The sequence below is a fragment of the Salarias fasciatus genome, chromosome 2 (assembly GCF_902148845.1).
Source record: "Salarias fasciatus chromosome 2, fSalaFa1.1, whole genome shotgun sequence".
NCBI classification, from domain to species: Eukaryota; Metazoa; Chordata; class Actinopteri; order Blenniiformes; family Blenniidae; genus Salarias; species Salarias fasciatus.
In genome coordinates this window covers 22,072,109-22,091,546 of record NC_043746.1, presented here as the reverse complement: position 1 = coordinate 22,091,546, position 19,438 = coordinate 22,072,109, and the positions used below count along the sequence as shown (strand labels likewise).

The 19,438-nt window shown below is 40.4% G+C and overlaps 2 protein-coding genes across 2 annotated transcripts; one reads left to right on the top strand and one right to left on the bottom strand.

Annotated features, from left to right (window-relative positions):
* Window positions 1-1,969: 1,969 nt before the first annotated feature.
* On the top strand, window positions 1,970-4,135 carry LOC115406954 (uncharacterized). The gene is made up of 6 exons (XM_030117249.1): window positions 1,970-2,013; window positions 2,121-2,453; window positions 2,639-2,977; window positions 3,068-3,193; window positions 3,289-3,317; window positions 3,408-4,135. The coding sequence occupies exons 1-6, from the start codon at window positions 1,971-1,973 to the stop codon at window positions 3,534-3,536; spliced, it is 999 nt and encodes a 332-aa protein (XP_029973109.1). The 5' UTR covers window position 1,970; the 3' UTR covers window positions 3,537-4,135.
* A 9,607-nt stretch (window positions 4,136-13,742) lies between these two features.
* LOC115407024 (uncharacterized) lies at window positions 13,743-15,695 on the bottom strand. Its single transcript, XM_030117344.1, has 6 exons — window positions 15,644-15,695; window positions 15,214-15,543; window positions 14,567-14,905; window positions 14,353-14,478; window positions 14,223-14,251; window positions 13,743-14,122 (listed from the first exon to the last, which is right to left on the bottom strand). The coding sequence occupies exons 1-6, from the start codon at window positions 15,684-15,686 to the stop codon at window positions 14,000-14,002; spliced, it is 990 nt and encodes a 329-aa protein (XP_029973204.1). The 5' UTR covers window positions 15,687-15,695; the 3' UTR covers window positions 13,743-13,999.
* Between the last annotated feature and the right edge of the window lie 3,743 nt (window positions 15,696-19,438).

Sequence of the window (19,438 nt, the reverse complement as noted above, 5' to 3'; positions counted from 1 at the left end):
CGCAGCCGGTATCGTTGCACTACGATACCCAGAATGCCTTGGGGACCGGTCACATGACCAGACAGCCGCTAAGCGCTGCGCGCTTGTAGCTGTGCGCTCGTAGCTAAGCTACTCGGTTCAAACAGATCGTCAAAGAACTGTGCAAATCGTCACGCCGCAGCCGGCATCGTGATTAAAAAAAAAAAGAGGCTTTTGGCCGAGTTGGTAAGCAGCTTACAGTCAAGTTGGCACCGACCAACTCAGCCACTTGAGAGCCCCCCCGCGAGGCCGACTTGGCTTGATGCCGACTTGACTGTATCCCGGGGGCGGTGCCGAGTTGGCCAGGGCCGACTTGGATTGGTGCTGATCTGACTGTAATCCCCACATCCCTGCATCCTTACGTGGCCGTTCACAACCCCGCCAACATTCAAGCCATGCTTTCTAGATAGCACGCCCAGCATCATGAAATTAATCTGGTTTGTCATCCTCTCATGCAGACTTATGTCTGGTCTTCTGAGTAGCTTTGAAATGACACTTATTCAAAATTATGGTAGTACAATTGTTATGTTGAAATGTCTTTAAAGAAAAAGGAGAATAAAAAAACAAAAAATAACAGGGGACACCCACTTCCTGAAATTTAACCAGGGTGAGTCAGGAAGGAGCTGCCACTCTGCACTCAGAAAGCACAAAGTTGAACTTTCATGTTGCTCGTTTCCGGTGCAAGGAACACTCTAAACACCAACAATCATGAAAGAACACATGGCCTATATGAGAAGAACACACATGTTTTCATCCCTTCATCCATTCATGTACACATTCAATGAGTTTTTTTTTTCTTTTTTTTTTTTCAAATTAAAGGTAGCGTCTAGTTTCTGTGAACTAAGGATAATAGAGTATGGATTTACTGCCATGTACTCTATCTAATGTGTTAAAAGAAATCTACTCAATACACAAACTCTAAAATGACAAAAGTGACATATTGGTGATTTCTAGTTAAGTTTAGCTGGAAAAGTCACTACATTCAGAGAGGACATGAAAGTGTTTTCAGGTAAACATGCACATATGCTGATGACATTGTGATAGTAGGACCGATCAGACAACTCTGAAACAGGAAGTAGAGAGAAACAAACAGGAAGTAGAGAGAAACGGATCTTTGGACAAGATGACGCTCTCACACGGCAAGGACAAGAACACCACAAAGGCCTCTTTCCTCTCTCTGCTCATTCACTTCTATCTCTTATCATATTCAGACGATTGACCTCATACTGTATTGTCTCTTTCTCCAGCTGTTCACTGAAGAAGACCTGCAACAAAAAATGTGGATATCACAGCACATCAGAACCAGATAAATCATGCTTTCACCACTTATCCAAGTGATTTTATCAGGTAGAGGGCTGAACACCACACTGCTGAAACACCCTGGTGTGTGCCAAACAGTGACCACAGCAGTGTGATAACATTTACACTGATGACACTTAATCACTGAACAAATGAATGGCTCAAAACAGAGGAGTCAACTCCTCAGGTCCAGACTCAGTTGTCAATTTACACCTCAAGGAACAGACACACTCCTTTATTTACAGCGCTGCATCCATTTTGAACAGAGATGACAAACGGCTTGAGAGAAGAGTAAAAGAGGTCATCTGCATTAAAACTCCTCTTAAAGGAGGAGCTTTATAACAACAGTTCTTTGGAATCAGTTTCAAAGAGTGTACAATATATTTGTTCTTCTTCAGTTTATCTCTTTGTGTTTACTGTGTGAAGTTTTCAGAGACCAAACCATACAGCCTGCTGTTGATGTTGTTTCATGTGTTTCAGGTGGTGACATTGTTGGTAACACAGAATATTTCCATTACGAGTTTCTCATCACATCCTTCTGTGTGATGAGGAACCAATCAGATCGTTGTGATGTCTGACCCTCCCACTTTCTGAGATTAAAAATCAACTGAAGACTCTTTGATAGCTACAGTCAGTGGTGGAACTCTCAGAAAATGTTTGTCATATTTTGTTTTCTGTTGATGATCAGAGTCGGTTGTAAGTATTTGTTAAAGCGTCAGAATCAACTAACACATGAAATACTGTATGAACATATGCAATTCTGCTTTTTTTATTTCCTGACTGAATTTGCTGTTATCTTTCAGGCACCACAGATGATCAGACATTTAAGATAAAGTCTGTTGCTGCTCAACAAAATGTGACCCTGGAATGTCCTCGTGAGAAAAGCTTGGATACTTCTCAGTATCTGTACTGGATCAGAATCATTTCTGGTCACCAGCTTGAATTCTTGGGAGGAACATATGGCTTTGATTATGGAGAAGTTAATCAAACTCCTCATTTTACAACCAAACAAGAACCTGGAACTTTCATTCTGCACATTCACCAAACTCAGATCAATGACACTGGACTTTACTACTGCATCCGGACCAGCTGGAATAACATGACCTTTTTGAGAGGAGTATTTCTCGAAGTTAAAGGTAAAGTGATTTATTAAAAAAATATGTATTCCGAAATGTATAATTCTGTTTTGGTTGCTTTATTCATCTGTTTTTCTCACTACCATACTTACTGAAGTTTTTAATTGCGTACTCATTCACTTTATTAAATCATCATCTTTATTGTTATTACATTGGTTTCTAACTTTTTATTTGGTTCCTACCAGGACCCCAGTCTTCCATCTCTAGCATCATTCAAGCTCCTCCGTCTGATGCGGTCCATCCAGGAGAGTCGGTGTCTCTGCAGTGTTCGGTCCTCTCTGACTCTGAGAAGAAAACATGTTCAGAAGATTACAGAGTTCACTGGTTCAGAGCAGGATCACATCAATCTCACCCCAGTTTCATTTATACTCATGGAGGCAAAGCAGAGTGTGGAAACTCTTCACAGAAATGTTTCTATAACTTCTCTAAGAAGGTCAATGTCTCTGATGCTGGTACTTATTACTGTGCTGTGGCTGCATGTGGAGAGGTCATGTTTCGAAATGGAGCAAAACTGGACAAGAAAGGTAAGATCAGAATATTTTTTTCTGGTAAAATAGTTTTTAAATTTGAAAAAAAAAAAAGAATCATGATGATTGAATGTATTTCTTTCCCAGATTCCAACAAAAGACCTTTGAATCACACAGAAATAGCTCTTTGTTTTGTCTGTGTTGCTTTGGCTGCAAGTGTGACTGTTTCAGTCTATCTCATTTGGACCATCAAGAAGAGGAATTGTAACTGTGGTAATACAAGTTGTTTTTTTAAATCAGTATATTTAACACCACATGCTTTAAAGTGACTGACAACACATTTTGTATTCAATTTTTCTGTTGAACAGGTGCTGAACCAGCCAGCAGTGATCAGCAGGTAAGTCTCAGAATGAAATAAAGGGAAAAGGTGTGGATTTCAGTTAATTTCATGTGAATAAAGTCGGAACATTTTTTCATATTTCTTCAGAGAGACGAAGCTTCATTGACCTATTCTGCACCAACCTTCAACAGAAGAAAAGTCACCAAAGCAGAAAGAGGAAACACACACTCTGCTCAGAAAGAGACGGTCTACACTGACGTGCGTTTTCACCACTGAACGAGTGAAACTCTTATTCTGATAAATAATGGTGATGTGATGTTTCCCTTCCCATACAACCTGATAGCAGATGCAGTTAACAGTAGTCCAGTAAGAAATGTAGTTTATTGGAATTTCTGTGATCAAGTAGTGATTTGTGTTATTTTTGCCATTACAATTTCTTTTCAGCTACTCATAAGTACAATTTTTACCATGTAATATTATTTCAAATTGATGTTGAAAGTTTTGGATCTGTATTTGTTGCACATTGTTTTTTTTTAACAGATGAAATCAGTTTTAATATGAATTTTCTTGAACTTCATTAGTACAATAACATTTCCAAAATAGAAAATAAATACAACAGCGGTTGCAGTTCAGTGCACATCATCAGCACTTTACACATCTGGTTTAAATAGCCACACATTCCACTCAAATTTCTTGTTGATGATAATAAACATTAAACTGAAACTTAAATGTCATTTTCTGCTCATCTTACTGTCACCATGCTGATATTGATGTTGTTTCTTCAGAAAACTGAATCCAACAACAAGTTCTAAAAATCTCCTCTGTTGTTCTGTACCAGTGTTTTTCTCTTGATGGTGTGTTGAAAGTATCTAGTTTATCTTTATCTGACACAAAGTTTTCACAAAATACACTTCTCTTGTATGTATCAATTGTGAACAAATAATCAAGACTAATCAGTCTTTACATGTATTGTTCATTTGCTTCACTAAAATCAGAAAATACAATCATTCCAACCTGTTTTCTTCTGTTACATTTATCTGCTTTTAAACTGATGTTGTTTTTGTTTAAAAATGTGATCTTTGGAACTGTGGAAAAAAAAACATTTCTATTTTGATGAAATATCATCAATGATGATGTGAACCTTCTTTAATCTGTCAAACCAGATGTGAATATACGGTTTGCTCCCTTTCAAAACACAATGCGGAGCAGCATGACTTGATGAAATTGTAAAAAAGAACTGTTATTGCAACTCAGAACTTTACAACTTCATGGCAATTTCACATTTCGGTCAAGTAAACTGATAAATGTAATAAGATGAAGGAAACAAAACAGAATTTAAAAATATTTCACTTGTGTCAGTTACAGAGTCTCAATATAGATTCTACATTTTTTGTAAAAATATTAAAATTATCACCTCATCAAAGTAATCATAGAATTTAACTGAAATAATTAAATTTACAGGCGTCAGGTGAACTGTGAGTTTGAGTTTCGAGTTCATTGAGTTTTACTCTTAATGTGTGAGAGAAAATAAATCTGTTTTAATCTACTATCAGATTAACACAGGCTGTTAGTGAAGTAGTGTCACGACTGCAGTCCGACTTCTTTCTGTTTCTTGTGTTTGTGAATTCACCATGCAAATAAAGCTGCAATGTACCAAAGACAATTGGCTGACTGAGAGGAGGCGCATTATTTAAGGTGGACTGTTGGCGTCGCCCGATGTTGGAGAGATTGTGAGGGGTGGTTCATCCTTTACTGTATCACAACCAGCCATGATTGCACTGCACTGTGCTGAGCCTTTGTAGCAAGTAGATACTGAGAGACTTTTTGTTTCAGTTCTTGTTCATTTTTAATAATAAGTTTGAAACTGAAAGATTAGTGTGGATTTTGGTTTGTTCAGTGGCACTAACTCTCAGGAGCACAGCGCAGTTTGCTCGTTTTATGCGAATCAGCGACCCCTGCAGGCCTTAGGCGTAACTGTAGCTTAGTGAAAAGCTCGTGTCTGTGGCTTGTGCCCATGTACGTGCACAGAAGAGGGGAACTCCTTCCTCGCTCTTTTAGCAGCGTTCAAGTAAAATGTAAGTTTCTTTTGCCTGGTGGGGTCTGTGCTGGAGTTGTGTCAGTGCTAGAAGCCGGTCTTTTCTTACTTTCTGGAAGCTCCATCCTCAGTGCTGCTCAGTTGCTGCTGCTAAGCATCTGGCGGAGTAATGGCGGACAAATCGAAATTTAGGATTACCAGGCCAGCGGGAGCGCGCATTACGTCATGCTCAGAGCGATTCGTACCCGAATCACTCATATTGCTGTGCCTTCAGTGCCCTGCACAGGAAAATAGGAGCGACTGCGATCTTGCAAAAATAGCAAGGTGAAAACGTGTGTGGGTGTGAATAATTGATAATTTAATATTTAAAACTGCGCTGTGCCCCTTTAAGTTTGTTCACAATAGCTTTACGTCATCACTTATTATTGTAAATAAATTATCAACATCATTGTCTCTGAAAATGGTGCTTTATGGCATTTATATATATATATATATATATATATATATATATATATATATATATATATATTCATTCATTCATTCATTCAATTCATTGAATGAATGAATCAATTCATTGAATGAATGAATATATATATATATATATATATATATATATATATATATATATATATATATATATATATGTGTGTGTGTGTGTGTTCCTGTACACGATGCCCGCTACCTGGTTGTGCCGTTCCATGTATGCCTTGCCTGCCAGCGTCTTACACCCTGCTGTGATGTGCTGTACTGTCTCTGGGGCTTCTTTGCACAGTCTGCACCTGGGGTCTTGTTTGGTGTGGTAAATCCCGGCCTCGATTGATCTTGTGTTAAGGGCCTGTTCTTGTGCAGACATGATTAGTACCTCTGTGATGTCCTTCACACAGAGCTACCAGAGGTCTAACCCCCCCACTGTAGCTTCCACTACTACTCACAGTAGCTGTGTGGCCTGGGGTTACGACACGGAGATAGGTCCCGCCCTACGCACTTAGCATGGGAGACTTTGACTTTTTTTTTTTTTTGATGTCCTTCAGTCCAGCCTTTTCCAGCCACTGGTATTTTTTTTTCAGTGTCAGCCACTTCTTCAATTTGTCGGTGGTACATGCCATGCAGGGCTTTGTCAGTCCATGATAGCTCCTCTGGCTCCTCCTTACTGGGCTTCTAATGTCTGAGGCCTTCACTCAGCAGATCATCACTGGGGACCATCGTCTTGGTATACTCATGGAGGCTCTTGGTTTCCTCCTGGATAGTGGCTCTGACACTCACTAGTCCTCGGCCTTCCTCCTTTCTCTTGGTGCATAGCTTCAGTATGCTGGACTTAGGGTGGAACCCTCCGTGCATTGTAAGGAGCTTTCTTGTCTTGATATCAGTGGCTTGCATTTCTTCCAGTGGCCAGGATATTATGCCAGCAGGGTATCTGATTACTGGTAGGGCGTAGGTGTTTATGGCCTGGATCTTATTTTTGCCATTCAGCTGACTCTTCAGGACTTGTCTTACTCTCTGTAGGTATTTGGCTGTGGCTGACTTTCAAGCTGCCTTCTCATGGTTACCATTTACCTGTGGGATCCCCAGGTACTTGTAGCTGTCCTGCACATCTGTTGTTTCCTTCAGGCAATTCAACTCCTTCAGTTGTGATCACCTTCCCTTTGTCATCCTTCCTATGTCATCCATGTAGAGGAGGTGGCTGACAGTTGTTCCGCTCTTGAACCGGTATCCAAAGCCGCTCTTGGTAATGATCTGGCTGAGGGGGTTCAGGCCTATGCAGAACAGCAGGGGGGACAGGGCATCACCTTGGTATATGCCGCATTTGATGCTCACCTGTGCCACTGGCTTTGAGTTGGCCTCTAGACTTGTCTTCCACAGCCCCATTGAGTTCTGAATGAAGCTCCTTAGAGTCCTGTTGATGTTGTACAGTTTCAAGCACTCCAGTATCCACGTGTGTAGCATTGAGTCATAAGCTTTCTTGTAATCAATCCAGGCAGTGCACAGGTTGGTGCTGCGGGCCTTGCAGTCTTGGGCGATTGCCCTGTCAACCAGTAGCTGGTGTTTGGCCCCCCTGGTGTTATTGCCAATCCCTTTTCGTGCTTTACTCATATACTGATCCATGTCAATCAATCAATTCCCAATCAATCAATCAATCAATCAATCAATCAATCAATTTATTTTTGTATAGCCCAGTATCACAACAACAGTTGCCTCAGAGGGCTTCAAGATGTTACATTTGTCGGTAAAAGTAAAAACAGTGAATAAGCATAATGGTAATATGTCAATATTTACAGTAACGAGACAGAACGAAGCAACCACCGCCTTCGACCCTCACATCCGGCAAGAAAAAACTCCAAAAACCCAGTGGGAAAAGAAGAAATCTTGGGGAGAACCACAGTATGGAGGGATCCCTCTCCCAGGGACGGACAGCTTTGGCAACAGCTAGCATGAGACAATAAGAAGTAAAGCCTAGGACAATGTTGAGGACAGTTCGTTGGACGGTCCAGCACTAGAACCACGGATCCCAGCAGTAGAACCGAAGCCAGTCCACGGGCAGGACCGACAGGGGTGTCCTCCCGGTCCGGACAGAGCTTGTTCATAGGCCTTCGTAATAGTGGAGTCAGCAACTGAAACTGGAGAAGACTCCCCCTCGAAGGGGGGGACAGCAGGTGAAAAGCAATGAACGGACTAAAGGGAATAACATTCAGACATTAGAGGACAGGGCTCAGTGCACCGTACTTCCCACAGCATTCTAGCTCCTGGGGCAGCTTTGTGGATACTTAACTGTTTAAACTAGTATTTAGTTAGTATAGTTTAGTTTAGTTTAATTTAGTTTGGTTTAGTTTAATTTTGTTTAATGTAATTTGGTTTGGTTTAGTTTAATTTAATTTAGTTTAGTTTAGTTTAGTTTAGTTTAGTTTGGTTTGGTTTAGTTTGGTTTACTGTAGTTTGGTTTGGTTTACTTTAGTTTGGTTTGTTTTAGTTTAGTTTAGTTTAGTTTAGTTTAGTTTAGTTTGGTTTACTGTAGTTTGGTTTGGTTTGTTTTAGTTTAGTTTAGTTTAGTTTGGTTTACTTTAGTTTGGTTTGGTTTGTTTTAGTTTAGTTTAGTTTAGTTTAGTTTAGTTTAGTTTAGTTTAGTTTAGTTTAGTTTGGTTTACTTTAGTTTGGTTTGGTTTGTTTTAGTTTAGTTTAGTTTAGTTTAGTTTAGTTTAGTTTAGTTTAGAATCCCTAGCTGACCTGATCATAGGCTGCATCGAAGAGAAACGTCTTGAGCCTAACCTTAAATGTGGAGACTGTGTCTGCCTCTTTGACACCACTTGGAAGCTGGTTCCATAAAAATGGTGCCTGATAGCTAAAGGCTCTTCCACCTAGTGTCCATTTAGAGACTCTAGGAGTCACCAGTAACCCTGCATTTTGAGAGCGAAGTGCTCTGATTGGTTGATAAGGCGTTAAAGCATCTTGGAGGTAGGTTGGAGCCATCCCATTTAGGATTTTGTAAGTGAGGAGAAGGATTTTAAATCTAACTCTAAACTCGACAGGAAGCCAGTGAAGAGATTTTAGAACGGGAGTAATGTGTTCACGTCTTCTAGTTCCAGTTAATAATCTGGCAGCTGCATTTTGAACCAACTGAAAGTTTTTTAATACACTTTTTGGGCAGGCTGCGAGAAGGGAGTTGCAGTAGTCCAATCTCGCAGAAACAAATGCATGGATGAGTTTTTCTGCATCGCTTCTAGGTAGAATGTTTCTTATTTTAGCTATGTTGCGCAAGTGGAAATATGCTGTTTTACAAGCCAGGTTGATGTGTGCTTTAAATGAGATATCCTGATCAAATAAGACCCCGAGGTTCCTCACAGTAGAGGAGGAGGATACACTGACGTTATCTAAGGTAATAATCTGTTTGGATAGACACTCTCTCAGTTTATGGGGGCCTAGTATAATGACCTCTGTTTTGCCAGGATTCAGACGGAGATAGTTCGTAGTCATCCAGGTTTTAATTTCTCTGATACAGTCACTGAGTCTGTCTATTTGATTAGTTTGATCAGGTTTCATAGATAAATACAGTTGTGTGTCATCTGCATAGCAATGAAAATTGATATCGTGACTTCTAATTATGTTCCCTAAAGGAAGCATATATAACAGAAATAAAATTGGCCCGAGCACGGACCCTTGAGGAACCCCATAACTGACCTGGGAGCACGGTGAGGACTGTTGGTTAACGTGAACAAATTGGTACCTATTAGATAAATAGGATTTGAACCAGCAGAGGGCTTTTCCTCTGATGCCAACCTCACATTCTAACCTCTGCAGGAGAATATTGTGGTCGATTGTATCAAAAGCTGCACTGAGGTCTAGGAGAACCAGGATTGAGACTAGACCTGCGTCAGCCGCCAATAGCAAGTCATTAGTGACTTTAACTAACGCAGTCTCAGTGCTGTAATAAGCTCTATATCCTGACTGAAATTTCTCAAATAAACTATTGTCCTGTAGGTGGCGGTAAAGCTGTTTAACCACAACTTTTTCCAGGACTTTTGAAATAAAAGGCAGATTTGATATCGGTCTGTAGTTAGCTAGAATATCAGGATCGAGATTAGGTTTTTTCAGCAGTGGTTTGATTACTGCGAATTTAAATGACTGTGGCACATAGCCATTTTCTAGAGAGGTATTTATTATAGTTATGATCGTATTTAAGATAACTGGAAGGATATCTTTGAAAAGCTTAGTTGGAATTGGATCTAGGAGACAGGTTGAGGTTTTAGAGGACATTACAATTGAAGTAATCTCAGCCCCATTTACTAATGAGAAACTATCTAGTATTTCAGGTATTTCAGGTGGAGGCAGTGGCTGGATTCCCTGAGCTTGATCTGAGGAAAGCGCTTCACTGATTTTACCTCTAATGGTTATGATTTTATCATTAAAGAATTTAAGAAAGTCATGGCAGTTTAAAGATTCTGGGATTACTGGTTCCACTACAGTATGACTGGTTGTCAGTCTGGCTACAGTGTTGAATAGAAACCGAGGGTTATTTTTGTTTATTTCTATTAAACGAGAGTAATATAATGTCTTGGCTTTAAAAAGAATTTGTTTATAGCTTAGCAAGCTACATTTCCAGGCCTTCAGAGATTGTTCTGATTTAGATTTACGCCACAGTCTTTCTAATTGCCGAGTTTTTTGTTTGAGAACACGGGTTTCAGAATTAAACCATGGAGCAACGCGCCTGGGTCGATTGGTTTTCAGCTGCAACGGGGCCACTACGTCAAGGGCAGATTTTAGTGAGTGCATAGCACTGTCAACAAACTGATCACTATTATCACCACTGGTCAATAAGCTCATTTCTGTGAGTTCACAAGATAATGCAGCAAATGCAGGCTGGATCAATTCTTTGTACCGAGCCACAGATTTTTCAGATAATGTCCGTATCAGCTGAATTTTATCTTTTTGAGCAGTAGTCTTCAATCAAAACCTGAAAAGTAATTAAAAAATTGTCTGAGAGTATGGGGTTCTGAGGGAGAACATTTAGGTCACTGACTTCTATCCCATATGTTAAGACCAGATCCAGGGTGTGCTTGTGACTATGAGTGGATTCATCAACATTTTGAGTGAAACCGATACTATCTAATACTGCAATAAACGCATTACTCAAACTATCACCAGAATCATCCACATGGATGTTAAAGTCACCTATTATAAGGATCTTGTTATGAGTCAATACTATATTGCTTAAAAACTCTGAGAACTCAGTTAAAAAGTCAGAGTAAGGACCAGGAGGTCGATACACAATAATTAATAGTACAGCTTTTTGATTCTTCCAATTTGGACAAGTAAGCGTTAGTATTAAGCTTTCAAAAGAGTTGAATTTAACATTAGTTTTGGGTTTAAGAAGAAGACTGGAGTGGGAAATCACTGCCACACCTCCACCTCGACCTGTTGATCTAGCTGTTTGGAAATTAACATAGGTTGGAGGGGTACATTCATTGAGCCTCACATAATCATCTTGCTGGAGCCAAGTTTCTGTTAGAGCAAGGAGATCAATGTTATTGTCACCGATAAGGTCATTAACTAACAGAGATTTAGTGGAGATTGCTCTAATGTTTAGTAGACCACATTTTATGTATTTCCTACTGGAAAAGTTATTCTGTCTTGTACAGATGTTAAGCTTTTTACCCATTGACTTTTTTTTAATGCTTTGAGCACTTTGGACAGACTCAGTCTCTGTTAGCCTAGGTAAACCTCCATGCTTGACTTGTAAAAATCCGGGAGCAGGATTAGTGACGGGATCAACAAGATCAACAGAGGAGTGTTCTACACGACTGCTCTGCGCCCGGGGCTCATAGCTGGATTGTCAATTTAGAGTTCGAAGCCGATCAGCCATATTGTGAGCTAAATGTGCCTACTTATCTTGGCTGCTATGATGCCTGACAGGAGTTTCCATGTGGTGCTGAGGTAGGTTATAGGCCGGTAGTTTGATGTTATTGTTCCCTTCTGGGTGTCCTTCATGATGAGGACTGTCCGACCTTGGGTTAGTCACTCTGGTTGTGTCCCTGATATTTGCAACTGGTTCATTTGTGCTGCAAGGCGTTCATGGAGTGCAATTAGCTTCTTAAGCCAGTAGGTGTGAATATTGTCGGGCCCTGGAGCTGTCCAGCTCTTCATTTTGGCCACTCTTGCCTGTACATCTGCTGTTGTAATTAGCCATCGCCGTAACACGTAGTGTTACTTCTCTCGTGTATCTCTTTAGGCGGGTAGCTCGGGCTGTGAGTCATTGCTTAGCAGTCTCCAGTGCCTCAGTTATTGACAGCTTTCTGTATTTCTTGGGCAGTTCTTTCTTGAGATTCACCCCTCTGCTTAGTTCTGTGAGGAAGCTGACTTCTCTCTGTGTTGCCATGATTTTTGCCTCTAGCCTTCTTTTCCATGGAGGTTCTTGGTCACTCCGGCTACTCATGCTGGCTGCGGTCCATCTCCGGTCTGGTATACCGCAGCACTGTGATTCACACCACCTGCGGTGTCTCTGCAGTCCGCTGGAAGAGGTTGCCTGATCTGTCGCTCTCCCACGTAAACGATATGAAACCCGTTTAACTCAATAGAAAGCAGCCCCAACCGCCATCTCGGTTGAAAATGCAACTTAAGACCGTATTTTTTATAAAAACAAACACGTCATAAACACATAAGCATTTAATCAACCCTTCAGACGTGTTCAAAAAGGAAGCTTGATTTGGCAGAAACCCACCCAATCAGGCAGCACAGAGCTGCTCCGGTCATTGAGCTGCTATGTGCCATTTTGGAGACATTTGACTTTCCTGCAGTGACGAAGTACAAAACCATTCATTCTTCTAAAGCGTATAATGACTACATGACGTTATTTGTTCTGTATTCTACCAGAAGAAGTAGAAAAATAGAATATTAAGGCAAAAACATGACACAGATTTTATTTTGAAGTCACTTATTTTGGAACACGCATCGCGTTTCCTTCCGGCACCCGACTTGCTTCTGTCGGGTAATTGACGCGGTAGGGCTCCAGCATGCGGAAAAATATGGTGTCATAATGAGTATTTAACTCTTTTGAGGGTTTAATTCATCACTCTTTAGATTTTAGTCTCTAATCATCCATATTTGATTGATTTGTTCAAGTAGCACATTACCTCTGGCAGTAATGTGCTCATAAATATCATGAAATAAATAAAACAGTTAAAATGACCTAAAATTCGATGACGTGTAACTTTGGACATTCCAGACCACGGTGTATTCATCCTTAGTTAATATATGCTGTGTATTTAAAGGATGTTTTACATCGTGAGTTTGGTTGTTTTCTCAGAATAGAAAAGTATTTTTTCGAGGAGAATTCAGCTGATGTCAATACGAAACATACCATTATTTTTACAGAAAGAAAAAGTCATTGAGAAACAGAATTGTGAAGATACAAATCAATAAAACAGATTTGAAGAACTGCATTTTTTTTGAAGTAGGGAAACATATTTAAAATAATACTAGTTTTATTCATTTCGTCACAATGAACCGACACAATGAAAGTGAATAGCTTAAAGAGAACTGTCGAATAATAAAAAAGGCAGAAACCTTCAGAACACATACACATCAAGAAAAAAACAAAAAAATCAGTAATGCAAAATAAGAGTGAAAATTAAAACCTGACAGTGGATTCAGTGTTCTGAAAAAAAAAAATACACCAGAATCGACATGATGACAACAACTGAAGAGAAAATAATTAGATTAAATGGACTACACTTATATAGCACTTTTTACCCTGCACTGACAGAGGCCAAAGCGCTTTACACTGCAATATCACATTCACCCATTCACACACCAGTGGAGGCGGCTGCCATGCAAGGCGCTCAGTCCATCCACGGGGGGCAATGTAGGGTTCAGTGTCTTGCCCAAGGACACTTCGACATGCAGAGACAGGAATCGAACTAACAACCTTACGATTGAGAGACGACTGCTCTCCCCACTGAACCACAGCCACCCTAAAGTTTAATGTCATTGGTATATTATAATTTCAGAAATAAATACAAGTCGTATGCAGTTACTTATAAGTACTGATGACTGGAATTAAACTTTATACTGAATCAGAAATTCACAAATGAAATATTTAAAATTATGTAAATTGAACTCAAGTATGAATCTTAGTTGTAACTTGGTAGACATTTTTCCAATATAAATGTCCCATCAACATGATTTAGCAGATCAGCATGAAGAGAGCGTAAATTGTTCAGTGGTGAAAACGCACGTCACTGTAGAGCGTCTCTTTCTGAGCCAAGCGTGTGTTTCCTCTTTCTTTATCTTTTCTCCTGCTGAAGGTTGGTGCTGAATAAGTCAATGACGCTTCATCACCCTGAAGAAATACAAGAAAGAGAACAAATGTTCAGACTTTAATAGCATGAAAATAACTGAAATCAACATATTTTTCCAGTTACTTCATTCTGAGACTTTACCTGCTGATCACTGCTGGCTGGTTCTGCATCTGTGAAACAGGACCAAAAAAAAATGAAATGGAAACTCTTTTTTTTTAAAAGTAACCTAAGGCTTTACTCAGTGTTGAATATACTGATAAACTTCTATTACCACTGTGAGAATCCTTCTTCTTATTGGTCCAAATGAGATAGACTGAAACAGTCAAGCTTGCAGCCAAAGCAGCACAGACGATACAAAGAGCTATAATTGCATTGATCAGAGTTTGCATGTTAGGCTCTGGGTGGAAAAACAAAAAAAGTCAGTCATCATGATTATTTTTTGAAGTTCAGAAACCATTTTACCAGAAAAAATATTCTGATCTTACCTCTAATGTCCAGTTTTGCTCCATTTCCAAACATGACCTCTCCACATGCAGCCACAGCACAGTAATAAGTACCAGCATCAGAGACACTGACGTTCATAGATAAGTTATAGAAACATTTCTGGGAAGAGTTTCCACACTCTGCATTGTCTCCATGAGTATAAACGAAACTGGGGTGAGATTGATGTGATCCTGCTCTGAACCAGTGAACTCTGTAATCTTCTGAACATGTTTTCTTCTCAGAGTCAGAGAGGACCGAACACTGCAGAGACACCGACTCTCCTGGATGGACCGGATCAGACGGAGGAGCTTGAATGATGCTAGAGATGGAAGATTGGGGTCCTGGGAAGAACCAAATAAAAAGTAAGAAACCAATCTAATAATAATAATGATAAAAATGAGTAAATATGGAAGTGTCAAAAAATTGAATCGAGATTTAATCGAAAATGAAAGCAACAAAGTCAATCTACAAATAACAAAATGTTCATAAATACATGATTAAATGTTAGATGGTGGAATTAGGTGAGTGACTAAATGATTCAATTGCATGTTAATAAATATAAAAGTTTTCATATGTTATATTATATAGAAAATTATAGAAATATTGATATATTTCTATATAGATTATATAGAAAATTGGTTCACTTTACCTTTAACTTTGAGAAATATTCCTTTCAAAAATATCATGTCAGTCCAGCTACTGGTCAGTATGCAGTAGTAAAGTCCAGTGTCCTTGATCTGAGGTTGATTAATGTGCAGAATAAAAGTTCCAGGTTCTTGTTTGATTGTAAAATGAGGAGTCTGATGAACTTCACTTGAAGTATATCGATTTGCTTTTCCCAAGAATTCAGGCTGGTGACCAGAGATGATTCTGACCCAAAACAGAGTTTCTGTTCCCTCAATCTGAAGAGGACATGTAAAAGTTACACTTTGTTGAGCAGCAACAGACTTCATCTCAAAGCTGTGATTGGTTGCGCTGCCTGAAAGAAATAAAGACAGCCATTAGGCATACATATTTCAAAATGTTCTTTCATCATTAAATGTATGAACACTGAATCAGATTTTTTCAGAAATACTTACAGTCCATTGAGATCATCAACAGAAAACCAAATGTGACAAACATTTTCTGAGAAATCCTCCACTGACTGTGTTTCAGTGAGAGCATCTCCTCTTCTTTTGTAATCTCCTAAAGTGGGAGGGTCAGACTTCTCAGTGATCTGATTGGCTTCTCGTCACACTGAAGGATGTGATGAGAACAAATCACAGTAACATGACGGACGCCCCCTTCTTGTTCTGTACAGCACTTTAAATGTCCTGTCTCCCCTCAGCTCAGCAGAAAGACTGTGGGAGGCTTCATGGCCCATAACTACAGTTTCAATATGGATGTGTTGTGAGACATACTGGAATTAATAAGTGTTTTTTTTTTTTTGTTTTTTTTTTTTGTAATATCTGCACGTTTTATTTTAATAACTGTCGTGAGCTGTGTGAAGATGTTGAATGTGGGTCAAAAGTTAGTGTTGTGATTAATTCAGAATAGTTCAGTGAGCAGACGTAAATCAACAAGAAACTGAACACATTGAAATCTACTTACTTTGTTGTTGTCTTTTGTTCCTGATCTAATGTTTTGGATGTTTGGTGATCTGTGGGTTTGCTGCTTCTAAATGAGGGAAGGTGTTTCACATTCAGTGTCTCTCCTTATCATCCTCATTTTCCCTGTGAACAACAGGACTTATTTGTAATATCTGTAAAATGATGAACACCTCTCCACCATTGTTGGACACTGTAGTTGACTCCAGCTATCTCTGGGTGAAGGCAGGGTACACCCTGGACAGGTCACAGTCCATCACAGAGCAAACAAGGAGAGACAAACTGAAACTCAACCATAGGGACAATTTAGGATCATCACTGAACCTTTTATGCCTGTTTTTGATGAGATGAGATGAGGTGAGATGAAAGGAGTTAACCTTAGAAGCTTAATCAAAATCCAAATGAAATCTGCAGTAGAACAAAAACCCAGAGTAGTCAAATGTGGACTGTTAAATGTTTGATCCCTCTCTTCCAAATCTTTACTTATGAGTGATTTAATAACTGATCATAATTTAGATTTATTAAACCTCACTGAAACCTGGTTAAAGAAGGGTGAATATCTCAGTTTAAATGAAGCAAACCTAAATACACATGTAAACTCTCATATTCCTCGAGAATCTGACCGAGGCGTTGGAGCAGCGTCCATCTATAACTCTAATCTTCTCATCAGTCCTGGAACTAAAACCAAGCATAAAACCTTTGAAAGTTTCACTCTAAATCTCATTAACTCCAGTTGGAAAACACAGAAGCCAGTTCTATTTGCTGTAATGTATCGCCCCCCTGCTCCATTCTCTGAATTTTTATCTGAATTTTCAGACTTTGTCATGACCGCTCGTTTGCCACTATGCAGGCCTGCTGTTCTGCTCTCTCTCTCTCCCCCTTCTACCTGTAGGTGAGCAGGCTGTGTGGGCGGTTTGTCAGGAAATTGGAGTCACCTGGCCGGAGAGTGGCCTCATCTGTTCCACCTGTGCTGCTGCCTACTTAAGCTGGCTGCAGTCCACTCTCTGATGCTAGATCGTTGAACTCCCTGACCTGGGGGGTATTGCACAAAACCAGGATAAGGGATTAAGCCGCCAAACTGTGGTTATCCTGTGGCGATCCTGTGGTTATCCTGGACGAAGTTAGCCTCAAGTTGGTTGCACAAAAACTGGCCAAGTTTATCCTGGACAAGTCACCATGGTGATTTATTCTCTGCAGCTGGCCTGCTCCACACCAGGCTAACTACCCAGGATAAGATGAAACTGCTGTCAACAATGTGAGAAATGGGCGTGGTTTATAGCATTTCTTTGATTTTTCCACACATTACATCATTTAGTTTTTCACGATTGTTGACACACGTTTCTCAATACAATTACGGCTTTCTCAATACTGCACACACAAAACTGAAAACTGCACACACAAAATGCTAAACCTGACACTCCCTTTGCAAGAACACTCTTGCCATCAAATCTCTGCATTGTGTTCACAAAACGGAACTCATATTTTCATTTGCTACACACAGTCACATGACACACACCATTCAATGAGCACACACAAGTAAGCTTTTGCTGCACACTACCAAGCATTTACAGCACATTGTAGTGCAAAACTAAAAACTGTCACGGCCAGCACCTCTGCATCCCAGGAGGGATGCAGCTTTCTGTTTGACTTTCAGGTGGGCGGTGCTGGAGCATGTGCGGAGGCGTGGTTCCAGCTCATCAGCGGGATGGTTTTCAGCTGTTCTTCCCCACCACTATTTGAGTGGAGTCCTGGCTGGAATCCGGCGCTGGATCTTTCAGTAGCACTAACTACAGCCTGTGGAACAGCCTGCCAGAGAACCTCAGGACCGCAGAGACCGTTGATATTTTTAAAGGGAGGTTGAAAACACACCTTTTTAATCAGGCTTTTAACTGACCTTTTATAGTCCTCTTATTCCATTCTTATTTATGTAATTTTATTCTATTTTATTATGCACATTCAACTTGTTTTACTTTTTTACTTTATAATCCTATCTTATTATCTTATTTTAATTTCGTGTCATATTTTATTATGTTTTAGCTGTTTAATTCCAGTGTTTCCTCAGGGGGGTCCTTCACACCGGGAGTTGGTCCTGGTCCAACGCTGGGGTTACTGTGCCCGGGTACTCTGGTCCTGGCTGGCCTGGGGGCTCCACACTTTGGTGTGCGAGTTCCCTTGGTCTGTCGGGGTCGGGGGTCGGGCGCTGGAGCCCCAGTTTTAATTGACCCTCGACTTCCCTTGGTGTGGGGGGCCCCACTGGTGGCGTTTTCCCTAAGATGCTCAGTGCCATGCCATGTCTCCTCTGTTCTGTGCGAATTAATGGTAGAGTGTGAGTGTGAGTGTGAGGGTGAGTGTGAGGGTGAGTGTGAGTGTGAGTGTGAGTGTGAGGGTGAGTGTGAGGGTGAGTGTGTGTGTGGTGCATACTGTTTGATGGCGCGGTTTTTATTCTTTTTGTTTTTATGACTGTTTTTAATGTTCAGCACTTTGCGTTGTTTTTATTAATATGAAAAGTGCTATATAAATAAAATCTGATTTGATTTAACTACAGTGTGTCTGACGTGCTCACTTCGTTCTGCTCCGGTGAAACTCGCACTTACTCTGTTTCTCCTCTTGCTCACAGTTTTGGGATCCCGCTCTGCCTGCCGCATGCCTTGCTGCCTCCTGCCGCTCCTGTCGCCGGCCTGCTCCAAACTGTCTTCTGACTCAGATCCTCTTCTTTTGGAACTTTGCCCCCAGAGCCGCCTCGGATCCAGCTCGGTCCACGACTCACCTCCTGGACTCTTCTTCAGTTTTTTTTCTGGAATAAATCAGTTTTGTCTCCCGCCATCTGATCTCCTGTGTTGTCTGCTCCTGAGCCTCTGAACTGAGCCGTAACAAAAAACACTACTGTAAAATGGAACACACCATATGAATGACAGTGACTCTGGAAAATAAGACATATCTCCTTTTGTAAAAATGACTCAATGTAGCCTACTTTTTTCATGAAAAAAAATTAAAACTTAAAACAGCACACAAATATGCAGCAAAAAATGTTTTATTTTTGGACATAGTTCAGAAATCATCATGATCAAGCATCATCATGCCTTTGGTTTCTGTCAGGCCAGAGGGCCTCGTCCACATCACAGGCCATGTTCTCCCTATGGAGACATTTCTGGAAGAACCGCCTTGAGTGGCGCATGAATCCCTGAATGGACTCGAGGCTGACGTCACCACAGGCTCCTTCCATGGCCTGGACCAGTGGGACCTGGGTCTTGGGGTTTCACTCATATACCTACCACCTCCAAGCAGAGA